Source organism: Humulus lupulus, chromosome 2 (genome assembly GCF_963169125.1).
Source record: "Humulus lupulus chromosome 2, drHumLupu1.1, whole genome shotgun sequence".
Taxonomy (NCBI): Eukaryota; Viridiplantae; Streptophyta; class Magnoliopsida; order Rosales; family Cannabaceae; genus Humulus; species Humulus lupulus.
In genome coordinates this window covers 27,702,951-27,724,098 of record NC_084794.1, presented here as the reverse complement: position 1 = coordinate 27,724,098, position 21,148 = coordinate 27,702,951, and the positions used below count along the sequence as shown (strand labels likewise).

The 21,148-nt window shown below is 41.1% G+C and overlaps 1 protein-coding gene across 1 annotated transcript; it reads right to left on the bottom strand.

The window, feature by feature from the left end:
• Positions 1-1,445: 1,445 nt before the first annotated feature.
• On the bottom strand, positions 1,446-2,558 carry LOC133815924 (aquaporin SIP1-1-like). The gene has a single exon (XM_062248683.1). The coding sequence runs from the start codon at positions 2,383-2,385 to the stop codon at positions 1,657-1,659; it is 729 nt and encodes a 242-aa protein (XP_062104667.1). The 5' UTR covers positions 2,386-2,558; the 3' UTR covers positions 1,446-1,656.
• Positions 2,559-21,148: the final 18,590 nt, after the last annotated feature.

Below are 21,148 nucleotides of genomic sequence, written 5' to 3'. Positions count from 1 at the left end.
TCCAAAATGCCCCTAGATAAATCCCTAGCCTTTTAATGCCACCGAGGGAAAACTCGTCATTTTCCCCCATTCCCGCTAATTTCTCGAGTATTCCTATAAATCCCCAATTAATCTCGGCATACCCAAATAACCGCTAAATAACTACTCGTTACGTAGTAAATCCCGAGCACACACTAACTCCCCAAAATACCCCTAGGCTCATCCTGAGCGGGGCATTTGACCTTGTTGTGATTATTTCGCTAATCCGCTCCCTAGGTCCGCCTCGGACCACACATCTCAAATATATCTCCACAATAATATGGTCTCAGTCATAACACATATAATTACATTTATGCTCTTAACGGGTCAAAATTATAAATATGTCTCTTGTTAATCAAATGGACTCACATGCATATTTAATACACATAAACATGCATATCTAATCATATCATAACCCAAGCAATCAAACAATGATGCACATATATCATGACTAATCATGTAATAATACAATTAACCAGTTATTGCCTTCCCGGCACACTAATCCAGACATCAAGTCTTATTAGTAAATTTTGGACGTTACAATTCACATTATAAGCAAATAATAAATCAAACACTTTATAATATTATGCATATAAATTACTTATTATTGTTTGTTAAAAAAAGAAACGTAATAGTTATTAAAATATTTATAAATAGAAATCAACTATGAGGTATAATAATCTTGTTTTTTAATTGCTAACAATATGGTGTGTTTCTCTATTAAAATATAAAAGCAATACTTTTTCAATGACAATTGGCATTGTAAGTAAATAATAAGTCAGTTTATAAACTTGTTAGTTTATAAAAGATCTGTTTCTAGTCTTCACTCTATTGTTCATATGAAAGCTTTTCACGCACCATTTTTGTTTCTCTTGTAAATTCAAATACAAGTTTGGGTGTTATATACTATTTATGAGTGTTTTTTTTAATTATTATTATTATTATTGGGTTGGATAAAAGAATATTAATAAGGAGACATTTTATTTATGGTAAGAATTGGTTTTAATTTACGATAATGTATTTACCATCGTTGACTCATTTTCACAGTAATAATGAAAAATTAAAAATATATAACATTGTTGTCATTTCTATATAATACTAGTATACTATAAAAACTTAATTTTTTCTTTACTTTAAAATACTAATATACCTAATGCCTTTTAAAATATTAAGTCGGCCCTACATGTGAGTACTCATGACTTAATTAATACCACTTATATAATTTATATGTATTTTTGTTTTGTTTTTTGTTATAAAGACGTGAGACGCAGTAGATTTTTTATTTTTTCTATTTGCCAATATTGGAGTTATCAGTTGTCTTCTTCCTAATAAAAAGTAGCGAAGATTGCACACACACGCATACGGCATACCACGCAATAAACAATTACACATACATACCCCCGTCTGACGAGTTCACAATACGTAGTTATATTTCTCAGCATGATTAACGAGCCTTCAGTTTATTCCATTTTTAGGGAAAATTAGATCAAAGAAAATAGCATGTGAACACTCCTATACTACATATATGAAGCTCAAATATATATCCAAGCAAGGGTAATCACAATTCACAAACACTTTATACAGAATGTTATTTTGATCCGTAGTTACATAAAACAAGGCACATACAACTGCCTCTTTCTACTCTTTCTTCTTCTTAGACTTAATCACTGGTTTTGGAGACAAAACACGAAAAAAACAGGCAGCAACAATGGCTCCAGCGATGGAGCAAACCCAATAAACAAAGAAGTGTTCCCAAGTGTTATGCAAGTTATTTTCATAAGCCCAACCAAATGCATTAGCCGGATTCATGGAAGGCCCACTATACCTAGAGCCCAAAATGTACAACCCGGTGGTCACATACGAAAGCGACCATACTTTCAGAATCGGACTTTTGGGGCCTCTCACCACCACCATAAGGACCGAAAAGCAAAACACAAAAGTCAAGACCCCTTCGGCTGCGGCCCCTGTGTGCAAATCAACTTTCAGAGAAGGGCCTCTGAGAAAACCTTTGTACTCTTTTGGCATGAGTTTCAGGAGTGCCTTGACTCCGGCAACTCCGCCGGCAGCCTGAGCCGGGAACCGGGCCGCCATGGAGATGAGAGAGACATCGGATTTGAGGCCGGCGACGTAGAAGGCGGTGGCCGTGGAGGGGTTGAAGTTGGCTCCACCTAGGGCTCTGGAGATCAAGTTGAAGGTTAGGAGACGAAGAGATGTAACGATGGTGGATGTGAAAAGTCCTGAGAAAGACTTTAATTGAATACCCATGTACGAAACGAAGATGGAGGTCAAAATCCTTGAGAAGGGTATGCTGAAGATCCACATAGAGGTCAGAATTGCGTCTGCCATGGCTTCTTTGAGAACACCCATTGTTTCTTTTCTACTTCTATAAAAATTGTAGTACTGTACTAAGCTAATTACTGATGACTTGTAGAAGCTCACAAGTCACTGCCAAAGCAAGCACACATATACTACCCCCTTTAATTGGTGGACAGAGGGAATGGGATGGGGTCCTTGTCCCATTTCCTGTCCACAAATAGTATTACGGCTTGTAGACTAACTCACGTCATTATAAGACTCTGAATAGAGTTCCACGTTGGCCTTACTATTTTTTAAACAGAATGAGGAATACTATTGGGAAATTTGAACTTTTATGGTTAATCTAGGGTATTAAGTTAAAAAATATGCTATGTTTTTTAATCATTTCAAAATAATGTCAAAATTTTTGACAGTACTCAAATTGCATCTCTCACAATTCTCATACCCTCTTCCCCTCCATATTCTCGTTTCTCCCTCTCTCTCTTGGTTCACTCTCTCTCACTCACCTCACAGCACTACTAAGAGCACCACATGTAGAGATCTGAGCACTACCAACACCCGAGCTCCTCCCTAAGAGGAAGTCATTTGTAAAGATCAAGACCAAAGTAAATTTTGAGGAATTTTGGAATAAAAACTTATAGGTAAGTAATTTTTTCTTAAATACTTGGATTAGTGATGTTTTTTGTAAATTTTTTGGGCATTTTGAATAGATCTGAGCAATATTTGCACATTTTTTTTGTTTTTTGTCGATTTGCATTTTCTGCAATTTTTCTGGGTTTGAGTTGTGCTCGATGCCTGTTCGATGACACATTATTTTTTATGGTTACATGCTTGCTCGATTGTTACTCGATGCCTACTCGATGCAAGCTCGATGGTAATGTGCATTGTCACGATTTCATGCATGCTCAATGGTTACTCGATATAAGCTCGATGGAAGTGTGATTTTTCATGTTTTCATACATGCTCGATTGTTACTCGATGATGACTCGATGGTCATGTGCATTCTCACGATTCATACATACTCGATTGTTACTCGATGAATGCTCGATATAAGCTCGATGGTAGTTTGATTTTGCATGTTTTCATACATGCTCGATTGTTACTCAATGCCTGTTCGATATAAGCTTGATGGTAGTGTGATTTTGCATGTTTTCATGCATGCTCGATGTTTACTCGATGCAGGCTTGATGGTGTGCATTTTCATTCTGGTTTTTAGTGTGCTCGATGGGTATTGTTTCTTGCTCGATGGTTGTCGAGGCATACATGATGCCTAATAATTCTGTTACTAGCTAAATTAACGAATAAAACTCGATGCATGCTCGACGGCTACTCGACGCTTGGATTTTTACTGCTAATTGTCGTTAATGATTTGCATGCTCAGTGGCAGCCAATGCATGCTCGATGCATGTTCGATGCTACTCCATGTTCTCATGCTGAATGTAAGCTCGATGCATGCTCGATACATAAATTTTTATAATAACTTAAATTTTAAGCAAAGAAATATAACAAGAAGAGAATGTTCAATGCCTAACACTCTCATACCATAATTCAACTATCCACTTGTTTTTGAACAATCCCATGTTGTCATCGCATATCGCATGAAGTTGTAGCCTACCTAATAAGTGCTCAATGTGCTTGATGGCGTACACACCACCAATCTCCACTGTGAATGAAACATAAAATGCATTAGTAACAAAATCAACATAAAATTTAAAAAACTTGAATAATAACAAGGTGCAAATCAACCCATCGAACCCCTATCGAACATACATCGAAACCTCCATCGAACTCTATCGAACCTAAATTAAGATAACTAGAACCAGGTAATATGCCTCTACCCATTGAACCTACATCGTACCCCTATCGAACCCTATCGAACATACTTCTAACCCCCTATTGAACCCACATCAAACCCTATCGAACCCAAATTAAGATAACTTAAGCCAAGAATTTTGATTACCTGACTTTAGTTTGGGGTACTGAAACAACTGGCATGTTGTTCACCTTGAACTCTTTGCATCTTTTAGCTCCAGGTGGAATCGTCAACTGAGGGTCGTCCTTGAAAAGATATGATTGTAATAACAGCGATGGGAACAAGTAGACCACGAATTCAAAAAGGATTTTAGTTGTTTGTCACTTATCACTGTCACGTCTGAATCATAAACATTCTGAGTCCAAGTAGAAATGGATGCTTCAACTGCAAACCAATGCGCTTGAAGGTAGTTCTGGCACCAATATACAGTGTCTATCCCCTTCCACGACGTAAGAAATTAACTGTCAATGCCCATAATCATTGACATCATATCGGAATCCCACAAAAAAAATTTCTTATCCTCTTCCTTGGCATTCTGATATGTGTCATAATGGTCAGGTACCACTTGTGAGAACATAATATTCATCACAATGGCATCTTGCCAATACGCCTCAGAATAGAACTGGCAACGTCTACGTAGCATGTGCTCGGCCGCATCAATATGCTGCAAAAATAATGGAAAAGAAATTGTTAAAACCATCCCAATCGAACCCCTACAACCACACCATCTGCCTCTACCCATCAAACACACCATCGAACCCCTATCGAACCCAAATTGAAGCTACTAGAACCAAAACATTTGCCTCTACCCATCGAACACACTGTAATGCCCCAAAATCCCTAATGAGGTTTAATGGTTGGGTAAGTAGGTCGGGAGGGCCATAGTTGAGTTATTATCCCATTAAATTATTATATGCATGTTTATGTGAATTATATTATAATATGATGATAAATGCATGCATGTGGGTCCACATTTCATCATAAGGGAATTTTTGGTAATTTGGCCCGTTGATGGCATATTTGTATTTTTTAATGCATGTTGGTGAACTATTATTGAGGCTACATTATAATGTGGATTTGTTCGAGCTTTTTGGCATGAGACGATCCTTTAATACAAGTTATCGGTTTGGTCATAATTGGGTTTAGTTCAGGGCTCGGGGTGAGTCTCAGGATAATTTGGTGATCAGAGCATCACTGGGAATAAAAGGGTAAGGGGAATTGATTTAATTAGTATTTGAGAATGAAGGGAATTGGAGGGTGTTAATTATGATTAACGAGATAGACGGGAAATGACGACTTTGCCCTTGGGGGCTGTTAAGAGGTGAATTAGGCATGGGGGGTATTTTGGTCATTTGACCTAGTTATATATTAAGTGGATAGCTGTAGAAAAACATAACCAAAACAGAGCTCTTTCCTACCTCCCTCATGATCATCATTTCCCTTTCTCTTTTCCTTTGAAATCTTGAAGCAAGTTTGGGGATTCAAACTTGGAGATTGAAGCTTGAGGTCTTAGGCTAGTGTTCAGCCATTGAAGAGGATTCGATTCAAGCTTAAGGTAAGGTTTTAGTTCAAGTTTATGGTTTCTTGCCCTGTTTTTGTGTTGGTTTTGAGATTGGAGTTTTGATCATTGAAATGGGAATTTGATGAGGTTTAGATTTGTTGAAGGCTTAGGTTTTGTTGGTTATATGTTGGGTAAGTTGTGGTAATAAGTGGGAGCTTTGCTTTGTGATATTGGGAGTGTTTTAATAAGGTTTTGAAATGAGTTCGAAGGGGAAAAACAGGGGTTTTGGCTAAGTTTCAGGTGAGGCTGCGACTCTATTCTAGAGCACCGCGGCCCAAGCTCGTCGATGATGAAGGGTGCCTCAGATGGGCCGTAGGGCCGCAACATGGGGAAGGAGGGTCGCGGCGCGTGTTGAGGGGTTGGAGTTTGGGCGCCTTTGGTTGGGGAGGTGGGCCTCAGGATCGTTCCTACTACCCGGTTTAGTGGGATTTGAGGTCTCGGAGGCTAGGTTTTGGTCCGGGAACCTTTTGTGATTCATTTTATTGATGGAATCCCATAATTGGTTATGACCAGGTGACCGTCAAGGAACTAAAATGTTAATCATTCTCAAGGGTCGTTCTTTTACTAATTCTCGCTTGAACCAGAGGTAAGAAAACTGCACCCCATATGTGACATGCACGGTTATTCATGAGGCATGTTGAGTGTTTAAATGTGGACTTTGATTGCATATCAAATGCTTAGCAAATCTTGCTTACTTGTGAATGGCACTGACTTATTAGTCAGAATCGGCAATGGTGTCAGTAGTAACTGTGAAGCTGTGACTCACTAGTCAAATTCGGCAGTAGTACTGAGCACTAGTCGTATGGTATTGGTTTAAGAGTCAAGAACGGTTTTAGCGTGTTTAATGCAAGCCAAAAAGATTAGATCTAATCAACATTTGCATTGAATGACTCATTATGAGCATTAATGTCGGACCGACCCCAAGTTCGATGAAAACTAAAAGCGCTTGTCTAGTTCCATGACTAGTCATTCAGAGCCAGGGCCAGAAGGCTCAGGTGACTGCACTGTCACATGGCTAAGGGTACGGAACCCACACTAGTGACTCCATGGTCACTCATTTAATAAGGGTGCGGAACCCTCATTAATGACTTACACATTTGTCATTCATTTGTTTAGGGCTATAAGTCCTGGATGATTATCATGATCATCGTTTGATAATGTATACATGTTGTAATGAGTTTTCTTGCTGAGCCTTGGCTCACAGGTGCTATGTGGTGCATGTAAAGGGAAAGAAAAGCTCACCCAACCTTGAGTGGAGAGCTTAGGTGGCGATGTGTACATATGCGGCCGCTTGACCACCATGACCAAGGAGTTTCTTGGAGGAATGAAGGGGTTAACCTTATTTTTGCCGCTTAGGTCGGCGGGTTGTAATTTTTACACTGCAATAACCATTTTGGATTGTAAATAACTTGTAAATGCTTTTATGGGTCCATGAACAATTTTATGTTTTAAATAAAATATATCCTTTCCTTTTTGATTGATTTTTCACCTTAACCTATTAATAACACCTAGATGCACGCTTATAACCAACTGACTCGATTAGCGATTCAAGCACGGTTCAAAGCTCACAGTAACGGTCTTGGAGTTACCAGGGCTTTACACACACCATCGAACCCTATTGAACCCAAATTGAAGCTACTAGAACCAAAACATCTGCCTCTACCCATCAAACCAACATCGAACCCCATCGAACCCAATTTGAAGTTTCTAGAACCAAAACATCTGCCTTTACCCATCGAACCAACATCAAACCCTATTGAACCCCTATCGAACCCAATTTTAAGTTTCTAGAACCAAAACATTTGCCTCTACCCATCGAACCCTATCGAACCCTAATCGAACCAATTTGAAGTTTCTAAAACCAAAGCATCTGCCTTTACCCATCGAACCCTATCGAACCCAAATGAAGCTAATAGAATCAAAACATCTGCCTCTACCCATCGAACCCCTATCGAACCCAACATCCCCGGGTTCTATAATAGCAACACCTAGGGTCTCAGGATCTGTTGGGATTACTATCAGCAAAGGAGTGCCTATTTCATGTACGGCATAATCATCTGGGAGGTCAACTGAGTAAAAATCAGAATCATTCTCCGTCGTGTCTCTCCGAAGATCTTGTAAAAATGTCAAGATCTTATTGAAAACATCCATGATGACTTCCTGGTTCTGTAGGACAGTATCCTGACGACTCTCGACTCGCTCTAACCTCTCCAACACCTCCCGTAAATCAGGTTGATCAGGACTGGGGTATACTGATGGAGCTGGGGTCGAGGGTGTGGGGCTGATGGGGATTGGGGTATCCTCATCATCAGGGCCATCATCAACAAAAATATTGGTTGCCTTCGCAACCTCAGCAGCTATCTCTGCCACCTTCTCAAAATCAGTTAGAGTTTCATCCTTTTCTTCTTGGCCCAACCCAGGATACAAGGGAGCATCACCCTTAGTCAGAGCGCTATAATAATCTATCTCCAGAGGCCGGAGCTCCAACATGGACAACACAACCAACTGCATCAAACACAAAGCATTAAGTTAGTTTGAAACCACCAAAGAATAATGTATTTTGACATAATATAGAAGAATTTACACTAGTCTTCTTGAACATCGGTGCAAGGTCTGCCTTCAAAATAGGACGCTCCTTATTGCTCAACCAACTGAGCATCCTCGGAAACTGATTTCCCTGGTTAATACCATACTCACGTAACTGTTGGATGGCCTCATATGCCCAATACTACAATGCAGGGACATAACCATACAAACTGCATTGTGCTTTTTGTTGTTTCCTCTTAACTTCCTTCTTCTTTTCATAGTTCCTCTTCTGAAGTGCAAGTATTTTTGACATGCATCCATAAGCTTGTTAAAAGATACCTTCCCCCATGGGTAAGTAAAGAAGTACTCAGTGTCCTCCACCATCTTCAGCGAATCTATCCAGACATTTAACTTGCCCTCTCGTGCAAGTAAAACCCCCTCAACTAAGAAACATAGGCCCAACTTGTAGGCTCTTCAATTACAATGCAGTTTTTTAAAGCAACCTCCAAATGCATTATCTTCATCGTTTCTTCATCATTAAAATACTCATTGATTAAGCGGTTACTAGTCAGGTGATTCTTCAAATCATTCTCAGATGGCCCAACACTGAAGTTTAACCCAATAACCAGAGCAAACTCACCTCTACCAAATCTACAGGGTCTAGATTCCAAATGGAAATGCAACTCATCCTCTTTGTTGCACTGGATCTTGCGCAACATAGATTGATGTATGAGAGATGCAGAGTAGTCTAACTTCTCAGCCACGAAAAAATGTTTGAAAGGGGATTGCTTAACCCTTTCTATCAGAACTAGGAGGAACAAATGAATCCGGAACCCTTCGTTTCTGCTCACTGGGGCCACTACCCCGATTAGACCCAACAAAAGGAGGCACCATCCTTCTGGCATCGCGCCTAACAGCGCTGTCCTTCCATATTTGATCCTCAGCCCTCTCTGCAGTAAGGACCTTATCCACAGCTTGAGCATAAGTAGTGGTCTCTGGAATCAGCGTAATATTCACATCACAGGCGATCATCACATTCAACTCTCGTATAAATCTATCTCTCCTGGCTGTATCCGTCGGCACTAAGTCTGGCGCAAACTTCGTCAGCCTGTCAAATCTCAGGGTGTACTGAGTAACTGATAACTTGTTCTGAGTCAGGTTGATAAACTCATCAACCTTCGCAGCTCAAACTGCTATGCTGTAGTATTTCTCATTGAAGATACTCTTAAATTCTTCCCATGTCATGACTGCAACATTCCTCCGCTAACTCACTACATCCCACCAGATGCGGGCATCCTCCTTAAGCATGTAGCTAGCAAAAGCTACCCTTTCATTTCCTTCGACACTCATAAAGTATAAGATCAAGGAAATCATATTCATCCACTGCTCTGCCCGCAGTGGGTCTGATCCGCCCTCAAAGGTAGGAGGTTGTTGCTTCCTGAATCTTTCATACAAGGGTTCCCACCTGTTCTCAATCACAGCTTGAACCGGCACTGGCGCCACATTCTGCTGTATTGGTAACCCTGTAACCTGTGGAGGGGCATGTTGCCTCATCTGACGGAGTTCTTCCTCTGTTCTCGGCAATCTAGCCTCCATTTCGGCTAATATCTGTTGCCAGTTCTGTGGGCCAGGTGGAGGGTCCTGACCCTGATTGTCATCCTCGGCCCGACTGCCGCGGAGTCTAGATGATTGCCGAGGCATTACAACTATATGCCTGCAATCAATGACACCACTCATCAGGCATGATAACAAGATCCAATTCCACCTCTCAATCTCAACAACAAACCAAGATCAACAACCCAAATAACATACAAACATCATATAGCACACAACGAGCCTTGCCCCGACATCATGCATATGTTATTTCACTCATCATGCTCTTTATAAACTAAGCAAGCAAACAAGGCATTCAAACACATACTCAAGTATATTAATCAACCATACCAATCAACCCTAAGTCGAGCTTTTCAATGGTAGCGTGCGTACATGTTCGGTCAATCTCCAGAACCAATAAACCTTGGCTCGCTCTGATACCAAGTTGTAACGCCCTACTACCTTAGAGCCGTTACTAAGTGGGTTTAAAATGTGCAATCAACTCGCTAAATGAGGTTTTTAGAACAAAAGTGTGATTAAATAGAAGTCTAGGCTGTAATCTTTAAAAAGTACTCTATTTCATTAAAAGTTTAAGAGTTTTACATTCGGGATCCCAGAACTCGGTTTATAAAATATTTACAACTCAAAACAAGTTTATAAGTAATTAACCATCAAAACTAGGGTTTGTGCAGCCATTTCTCAAAAATATCCCCAACCAAAGCAGTCAGGCAGGCCAAACATGTATGCGCCACCCCCACGCTCTCCATACTCATGGCTGGTTGACTTTCTCCTTGCCTTTACCTGCAACACAGAGCACCCGTGAGCCGAAGCCCAGCAAGAAAACTCAAACAGCACATAACATATGCATATCATACAATCACTATAGCAGATAACTCATATCTAGTCAGACAGTCCATACGACTTAAACACATATACGGCCATGTCGTCCCCGAAGCGTTACCAAGGCCTGGGATCTCGGTCTACACCATAAGGATATCCCATGTATCCCTTGGGGTCTCACCCTAACCATAAGCACTCCACGTGCTAGGTGATTGCCGGCCTCACTGCCATTCTCGGCCCCTCGCCGTTCTCGGCTCCTTTGTTGTTCATGCTACTATATCCACACATATAGCATACTTAAACAGCATTCAGGCATATAATAACTCAAACAAAACTACATCCTAACAATAATGCAATCTTGGGCCATGCCCTGCAACAACACTATGGGCCCATGCCCTGATCCACGGGTGTTACAGTTTTCTTACCTGTATCCCGAGCTTCACAATGCACCAAAGCCTCGAGCACGGTCCTCTATCCCGAGCCTCTCCGAAGACCTAGTCACAACACATATAAAACATCCTTTAATGCTATCCAATCCAAAAACCACTTTCCGGGACCAATCCCACACTCTCGGAATCCCCAAATTCCTAAAAACAATACATCGGGAACATCCTCCGAACCCCCGGAGCATAAGCCCAAAATTGCAAAATTCCTTGTTTTGAAAATAGCCTAGCGCTGCGATGCCCAACAAGTCAGAGAGCATTCCCCCATCCCAGAAACAGCCTTGCGCCGTAGTGCCCAAGAACAGGGCCGCGGCGCTCCTTCGCGAACCCAGAAATCTGGGTTTTCCCCTGCATTTTTCCCGAGCCAAAACAACTCCAATTCAACCCAAACAAGTACCTAAGCCTCAAAATCAATTTAAAACCCCAAATGAACCCTCTAACAACCTATAAACATAAAAAACAAACTCAATTACACAATCACACTCAAAATCCATTCTTGAGTTTCAAATTTCAGAAGTTCAAACCATGGCTTCTAAAACATAATCCAAAGCTTAAAGACTGCAAACCACACTTCTAAAATCTTAAACCACACTAGGTACAAAATTTAAACATGCTAAGGATTCATACCTCAATCAAAACTCAGCTTGAACTCTTCTCAATTCCAGCTTCAAGCCCCCTTTCCTTTTGATTATCCTACTGAATTTCCAAGTAAAACCAACCATATTTCCTTTAGGTTCCCACACTTAATCTCTGTAAATTCAAGCTTAATTTCAACAAAGACATAGCACAAATTCTTACCTTTGATCAATCCTTGCTTAAATTCGAATTTGGTTGCCTCAAACTCCCTTAATTCCCTCCTAGGTTTCAAGAATTGACCTTCCTTTGCTTCCCTTCCTTTCTAGACCTTTCTCCAAATTCAGCATAAACCCAATTCTAGCTAAGTGTTATACATGAATCATTATCCCTTCAGCTGAAGCTTATCTACCCTTAGCCAAATGACCATCTCCCCTCATAGTAATCCTTTCCTAACTAAACCTCAAGGCCCTTTTTTGTCATTTCATTTCTATTACTATTCTACCACTTTCCATTACAACTTGTTACTCTCAGTAGTTACTAATGGTTACTCAGGTTACTCAATCACCAATAACCATTAACCACTAATTCTCAATTCAACTTACGAAATTCCCAAAATACCTCTAGGCCTTCCCGAGCTAGGTATTTAATCCCGTTGTGACTTTTAAGTTAATTAACTCCCTAGGATCGTCTCGGCACGTGCAACACATTAATATCACCACACTCACGTGGTACAAATCACATAGTACAGTTATCACATTTATGCCCTCAGCGGGCTAAGATTACCAATTTACCCCTAACATACAAACGGGGTCCACATGCATATTTATACCACCTAAATATGCATTCTAATCACATATTCATTCAAATTCATATATTATCACGTTAATTCACTTATTTCCCTCCAGGCATGCTAATCAAGGTTCTAAACCTTATTAGCAAATTTGAGGTGTTACAGTAGGGAGTTGTCTGTTGATCTGATTGAGTTGGAGATGGATGATTTTGACATGATTATGGGAATGGATTGGCTATCCAAGTATGGGGCAACGATTGATTGCAAGCACAAAATGCTAAATTTTGAACCAGAAGGCGAGGTACCATTTGTGTTTGTGGGGTCAGTTAATGGACCGCGTGTACCAATGATTTCATCCTTAAGGGCTAGAGACCTGATGCAGGAAGGTTGCATAGGATTCCTAGTGAGTGTTGTGGATACTTCCAGGGTGGTGTCGGTTGGACCCGGTGAGACCAGATTGGTGTGTGAGTTTCCGGATTTGTTCCCAGTGGATCTGCCGGGGTTGCCGCCGCAGCGGGAGATTGACTTTGTTATAGAGTTGGTACCAGGAATGGAACAAGTATCTAGGACACCCTACAGAATGGCTTCGGTGGAGCTAAAGGAGTTGAAGATTCAGTTGCAGGAGTTACTTGATTTGGGGTTTATCAGACCGAGTTTCTCGCCATGGGGTACGCCAGTGTTATTCGTTAAGAAGAAGGATGGGTCCCTTAGGATGTGTATTGATTACAGGGAGCTAAACAAGTTAACTATTAAGAACAAGTATCCACTTCCTGGGATTGACGATTTATTTGATCAGCTACAGGGGAGAACAATGTTTCCCAAGATAGATCTCCGATCAGATTACCATCAGTTAAGGATTAAAGAGGAGGACATACCAAAGAGTGCTTTCCGAACGAGGTATGGACATTATGAATTCCTGGTTGTGACCTTTGGATTAACCAATGCCCCAGCAACCTTCATGGACATGATGAATAGGGTTTTCAGGGATTATCTGGACAAGTTTGTGATCGTATTCATCGACGACATCTTAGTGTACTCCCAGTCAGAGGCAGAGCATGAGCAGCATCTGCGGTTGGTACTACAGCAGTTGAGGGAGCATAAGTTATATGCTAAGTTCAGTAAGTGTGAGTTCTGGTTGCCACAAGTTACATTTCTGGGCCATATTGTCAGTAAGGAGGGGATTCTAGTTGACCCAAGCAAGATTGAGGCGGTCAGAGATTGGCCTAGACCGAGCAGTGTTCCTGAAGTGAGAAGCATTCTGGGTTTAGCAAGGTATTATCGGCGGTTTGTTGAGGGGTTCTCCAGAATAACTACGCCATTGACAGAACTGACAAAGAAGAAGACAAGGTATGTCTGGACGGATAGGTGTGAAAACAGCTTTAAGAAATTGAAGCGGCGACTGATTATTGCGCCAGTGTTAAGCTTGCCGATAGAGAATGAAAAGTTTGTGGTCTACTGTGATGCATCTAGGCAGGGTTTGGGGTGCGTGTTGATGCAACCTGGTAAGGTGATAGCCTATGCATCGAGACAGTTGAAGGAATATGAGCAGAGATATCCTACGCATGACCTGGAGTTGGCAGTGGTGGTGTTTGCACTTAAGATTTGAAGGCATTATCTTTATGGTGAAAAGTGCGAGATATACACCGATCATAAGAGCCTAAAGTATTTCTTTACACAGAAGGACTTGAATATGCGCCAGAGGCGGTGGCTGGAGTTGGTTAAGGATTATGATTGTGATATCCTTTACCATCCTGGGAAGGCTAATGTAGTGGCTGATGCATTGAGTCAGAAGGGCCCAGGGCATTTGTTTAGCTCGAGGCAGATATTTGATAAGTTAGCTAAGGAGATGACCAGAGCAGGTATAGAGTTGGTGGTTGGTCAGTTGGCCAACATCACTCTTCAGTTTACACTCCTTGAGAGGATCAAGGAAGCGCAAGGAAAAGATTCTCAGTTGAGAGGACATAGGGAGGGTGCCTTAGTCGGAGCGACAAAGGACTTTTCCATTTCAGAGATGGGGTTACTAAAGTACAAGGGTCGGATCTGTGCTCCGATGGATTCTGGTATCCGGCGAGAGATCTTGGATGAATCGCATACCACTCCCAATTCTTTGCACCCGGATACGACAAAGATGTATCAGGACTTGAAAACTCTGTATTGGTGGTCGGGCATGAAGAGGGATGTGGTGGATTATGTGGCTAAGTGCTTAACTTGTCAACAGATTAAGGCTGAGCACCAGAGGCCAGCGGGGTTGTTGCACCCTTTGGGGATTCTAGAATGGAAGTGGGAAGATATTACTATGGACTTCGTAGTTGGTTTACCGAGAACTGTGGGACAGCATGACTCAGTGCGGGTGATTGTGGATAGGTATACCAAGTCCGCCCACTTTTTGCCTGTTAGGACAACTTATACTGTGGAGCAATACGCTGAGTTGTATGTGAAGGAGCTTGTTCGACTTCATGGGGCTCCGAGGTTGATAGTATCCGACAGAGACCCCACCTTCACCTCCAAGTTTTGGGAGAGTCTGCAGAAGGCTATGGGCACACAGTTACGGTTTAGTACCACTTATCATCCTCAGACGGATGGACAGTCTGAGAGGACGATTAAGATATTGGAGGATATGATGTGAGCCTGTGTGCTTGACTTTGGGGTATCGTGGAGTAAGTATCTCCCTTTGATCGAGTTCTCGTACAACAATAGTTATCAGGCAACCATTGGTGTGGCTCCGTATGAAATGATTTATGGAAGGAAGTGTAGATCACCTATCCATTGGGATGAGATAGGTGAGAGGAGGTATTTGGGTCCTGAGATGGTTCAGAGGACCAATGAGGCGATTGCGAAGATTAGAACGCGTATGCTCGCTTCCCAGAGTCGACAGAAAAGTTATTCAGACCTGAAACACAGGAGCGTGGAGTTTCAGGTTGGTGATCATGTGTTCCTTAGGGTTTCACCCGTGAGGGGTGTGAAACGGTTTGGTGTTCGGGGAAAGTTGAGCCCTAGGTTTGTTGGCCCCTTCGAGATTCTGGAACGAGTTGGAGAGGTAGCTTACAAACTAGCAATGCCTCCAGCTTTATCAGGGGTTCATGATGTTTTCCATGTATCCATGCTCCGGAAGTATATGTCAGATTCAACGCATGTTCTAAATTTTGAGAATCTGGAGCTTGATCAGGATTTGTCCTATGTGGAGAAGCCGGTTCAAATTCTTGACCGAAAAGATAAGGTCTTGAGGAATAAGACCATCGCCTTGGTGAAAGTGTTGTGGAGAAATAGCAAGGTTGAGGAGGCGGCGTGGGAACTTGAGTCAGAGATGAGGGAGCGATACCCCGAATTGTTCAAGTAATTTCGAGGATGAAATTTCTGTAAGGAGGGGATAGTTGTAACGACCCGAATTTGCTAATCGGGCTTAGGGCCTTGATTAGTGTGCCTGGAGGGCAATAAATGATTTGATATGCTAATACGTGGATTTATGTGAATATATGATAATGATGCATGTTTAATTGAGTTAAATGTGCATGTGGGCCCCGTCTGGATATTAGGGGCATAAGTGTGATAAATGCGATATATATGTGATATGTCTGTGCAGCACGATCCGAGACAGTCCTGGGGAGCGGATAGTCAGAAAGTCACAACAGGGTTGAGATTCGGACTCGGGGCGAGTCGAGGGGTGATTTGGGTACTAGGTGTGTTACGGGATTATCGGGACATGAAAACAAATATTTGGAGATATATTTGAGGATAGAATGTCTAGGCGGGAGTATTGGAGAAACTTACCATTTTGCCCTCGGGGACGTTTTGGTACCCCGAGCCTTGAGGTAACCACATAGACTTAAGCTAAATAAAACAAAAATGAAGAATTAATTAGAAGCTTTGGGGAACCGACTTATACCTCCTCATTCAGCTGAGATAGCTTTCAACCTCTTTTCTCTTTCACTCTCTAAGGCAAACTCAAAGGAAAACTTGGAGGAATTGGCTAGAAACTAGAAGGAGTTCAACTGAGATATCTTAGGAGCTTGAAGCTTAAGGATTGAGGATCAACCCCAGGGATTGAGTTCAGCAAAGGTAAGCTCTAATTACTAAGTTTTAGTCTTGAATTTCTGCTAGTAATTGGGGGTTGCATGATAGTCAAACTTGATCTATTTTTGGGTATCTTAGCTGAGTTTTGGAGTAGGATTCAATGGGGTTTTGGTGCTGTTATTGAGCTAAAATGATTGTGCTAGTTATCTAGGATTGTTAGCTAAGTTTAGGATGAATTGGCTTGAGGAAAGGTGTAGAAAAATGGTGAGAAAATCTGGGTTCGGTGGTGAGGGCCGCGGCCCGTGTGCACGCGCGGCCATGGGAGTCCGAGATGCTCATGCGCGCCGCGGCGCTTGGTGTGTGCTCCGCGGCCCATTTGGGGTTAGTGAGGTGCTAGCCTCTGTTTCGAGGCTAGCCGCAGTGCTTGTAGGAGGGGTCGCGGCTCTTAGTGCCAAATTGTGCTTTTAAGGGTATTTAGGCTTGGGAACTCAATGGGTAAGGCTCGAGATGGATTTTATCACCCGGATTGATAGAATTCAAGGTCCTGGAGGTTAGGGTTATGGCTCGAAGTTATTTATTGGATTAGAATTTGATGGATGGACATTGTTAATGTGTTGTGACTAGGGTTTCGGCGAAACTCACGTTAGAGGACTGTGCTCGGGGCATCTGTGCTCAGAGAGCTCGGAACTCAAGTAAGAAAACCCTTGTTCCCACAGAGCTTGTGTGCAGGGCTGAGCCCAATATGTTAGAACTGCAGGGCGTAGCCCTTTAACTGAATATGCTAGAATTCTATACTTGCTTGTTATGCTATGTATGCAATTGTGTGAATGATCAGCAAGAGTCGGGAACGGTGTAGGCCGAGGATGGCAGAGGTCGGGAACGGTGAAAGACACGCTGAGTGCAAGGCCGAGAACGGCAAGGGGCCGGGAGCAGCGTTAAGCAAGTGGAGTGCGAGTTGCCAGGGTGAGTCCCTAAAAGGATACCTGGGATATCCTCACGGCGTGGTCCGCGAACCCAGGGCTTGGTAAACGCCTGAGACGGCTAGGCCAATGGTGGTCTGTTTGTTTGATTGATGTATGTGTTGCATATGTTATCTGTTTGTGGGTTTTCTTGCCGGGCTTCGGCTCACAGATGCTCTGTGGTGCAGGTAAGGGTAAAGAGAAGATCAACCAACCATGAGTACAGCAGGCGTGAGGCGACGTGTACATGTTTGGCCAGCCTGGTTGCCACAGCCAGAGGATTTTTAGGAGATGCTTGTATATAAACTTAGATTTTTTTCGTCTAGTCGACTTGGTTCAGTTTGTATGTTGTAAATATTTCTAAACTGTATTTTGGGATCCCAAGTGTAATACTTTTTTGATTTTCTATGGAAATTATTATTTCTAAAGTTTTTCCTCTCTTTATGGCTTAATTACACTGTTTGACCTAAAATCTCAATTAGCGAGTTGGATGCACGTTTTTAAACTCACTTAGTAACGGCTCTAAGGAAGTAGGGTGTTACAAATTTTCTTTTTAAATATGTCTTTTTACCATTTTACCATTTATATCAACTCTTGCCTTGAATAGTATTGATAAAGTAGCTGTGAGGGCCTATGGACCTATAATTCCAAGCTCCAGTAAATTTGAGATTATTAACTAAACTCTTTAATTAAATAATCATAATTTATTAATCTCATGATTGCGCCACTATAAATATGAGACTGTACTATTGTAATTATAGACATTTCATTTACTGAGTACTTTATAATAATAAAGCATCTATTGATATAATCATTACATACAAATTAACCCTCTAATAATGGTTCATAATTAATGAGGAATAAAATTACCATTTTACCCTTTTAATTATATCTTGTTTCCTTAAGTACCATTAACTTTACTAGCGAAGGTTAATTCATAACTAAATTATGAATTTGAGCTCAATAACCTTTCAGTCCCAAAAGTAAACCCTTAAGAGAACCATTATTCAATCTCTTACAAGAAGGTATAGATTCCATATCTTTATAATATGCCCCCAACCATTTACATTAATGAGTTCTAAAAGAAAAAGTTTCTAGCCTGATCATTCTGACAAACCATAATGAGTGAATCAAAGAACTCATATAACATAAACAGAAGTTCATAGTAACTTCAGGATTAAGATCTATTTGTATATGATCATCAGTTGTTATATTTAATTAATACTTCGAAACAGTATTTAACTAAGTGTTAATAAACATATCTCGTCCAATTCTATATGGTCTCTAATATATAAAGTACATCCACTAAAGTGTCCTACTACACTAGTAATCCGGATCTAGATCACATGTATTCCTAATACTAGTAGAACGTACTTGCAGTAATTAATCTAAAGATTCCATAACTTTATTTTAGTGCGAACTATTCAAGTTTATTTATCTCAAACACAATCCTCCTGTACCAATACGTGGTTGAGATCACATGTATGAACTTATGAATTTTTCTGATATTTACTTAATATTATCACAGAATAATATAGTCCATAACATATATGCATAACAAATTCAATTTATTTATTTATTTCTTAAAACAATGTTTACTGCATATGCTTTCAGGGCACAATTCCAAAAAATCTCCCACTTGTCCTAAAGCAAATGAGGCATCTCTCGAATTCCCATGTTTCTTACATGCTCCTTAAAAGATTTCATGGATAAAGTCTTTGTGAAAGGATCTGCAAGATTATGTTCTGAAGCTATCTTCATAATTGCAACATCTCCTCAATGAACTATCTCTGTGATCAAGTGATACTTCCTCTCAACGTGCTTTCCCCACTTGTGACTCCGTGGTTCTTTTGAGTTAGTTACTGCCCCACTGTTGTCACAGTATAGGACGTGTGGTGTAACGGCCTGGTTACTCCAAGACCATTACTGTGAACTTTAAACCATGCTTAACTTGCTAAATGAGTCATTTGGTTATAAACGTGCGTCTGTGTGTCATTAATAGGCTAAGGTGAAAATCTCGATCAAAAGGAAATGATATATTTTATTTAAAACATAAAAATGTACATGGGCCCATAAAAGCGTTTACAAGTTATTTACAATTCAACATGGTCATTACATTGGTTAACCCTAGTTTCTCTGAGAAACACATTGGTCGTGGTGGTCAAGCGGCCGCATATGTACACATCGCCACCTAAGCTCTCCACTCAAGGCTGTGTCAACTTTTCTTTTCCTTTACATGCACCACATAGCACCCGTGAGCCAAGGCTCAACAAGAAAACTCATTACTGCATGTATACAATATCAATTGATGATTATGATGATCATACTGGGCTTGTAGCCCAAATAAGATAATATCAAGATTCTAATAATCATCCTCGGGTGTGTAGCCCTAATCAGATGGTATCGAGATTCTAATAATCATGGTGGGATGTGTAGCCCTAATTAGATAAGTGACTGATGAGTAAGTCACAAACTTAAACTACATGAGTGACAATGGAGTCACAAACTTGAATCAGATAAGTGACTGATGAGTGAGTCACGAACTTAAACGAGATGAGTTACTATGGAGTCAAAAACTTGAATCAGATAAGTGACTGATGAGTGAGTCACGAGCTTAAACCAGATGAGCGACTATGGAGTCACAAAATTGAATCAGATAAGTGACTGATGAGTAAGTCACGAACTTGGGCTCCACACCCTTAGCCATGTGACGATGCAGTCACCTGGGCCTTCTGGCCCTAGCTCTAAGTAACTAGCCTTTAGACTACACAAGCGCTTTTGTTTTCATCGAACTTAAGGTCGGTCAAGCATTTCATTCTTATGACGAAAATGTTTATGTCGATTAAATCTTATCTTTTCGGCTTGCGTTAAACATGCTAATACCATTCTTGACTCATAAGACAATACCATACGACCAGTGCTCAGTACTACTGTCGAACTTGACTAATGAGTCACAACTTTATAGTCAATACTGACACCATTGTCGATTCTGCCTAATAAGTCAGTGCCACTCACAAGTAAGCAAGATTGCTAAGCATTTAATATGCAATCAATGTCCACATTTAGAGCACTCAACATGCCTCATCAATAACCATGCATGTCACATACTGGGTGTAGTTTTCTTACCTCTGGTTCGAGCGAGAAATAATAAAAGAACGACCCTTGAGAACGATCAATCCTTTGATCCCTTAGCAGTCACCTAGTCATAACCAAATATGGAATCCCATCAATAAAATAAATCAATAAAAGGTTTATAATTTAAAACCTCACTCTCGGGACCAATCTCGTGCTCTCAGGACTCCTAATCCACCCAAACGGGGTAGTGGAATCATCCCCCGAGCCCCCAAAGTCATCCCGAGCCCTAAAAAATAGGTTTGCTAGAAATGACCTAGCGTTGGGGCACTACTAGGTAGCGATGGGGCGCTGTCCCAAGTCAGAGAGAACCCCATTCTGTGCTCTGCCTAGCGCTGGGGTGCCACTGACAAACCAGAAAAACTATGGTCTTCTCCCCTGCGATTTCCCTTGAAAACAAAGCTTCAAAATCAACCCCAAACACCATCCAAACCTATAATTTAACCCCAAAACTTCATCCATACCTCAACCTCATCAAAACCCAAGTAAACTTCCTCAAAAATCTCATTGAATTTCCAACTATCCAATCGAAAAATCTCAGCTGAAAACTAACCTTAAGAACAGAGCAAA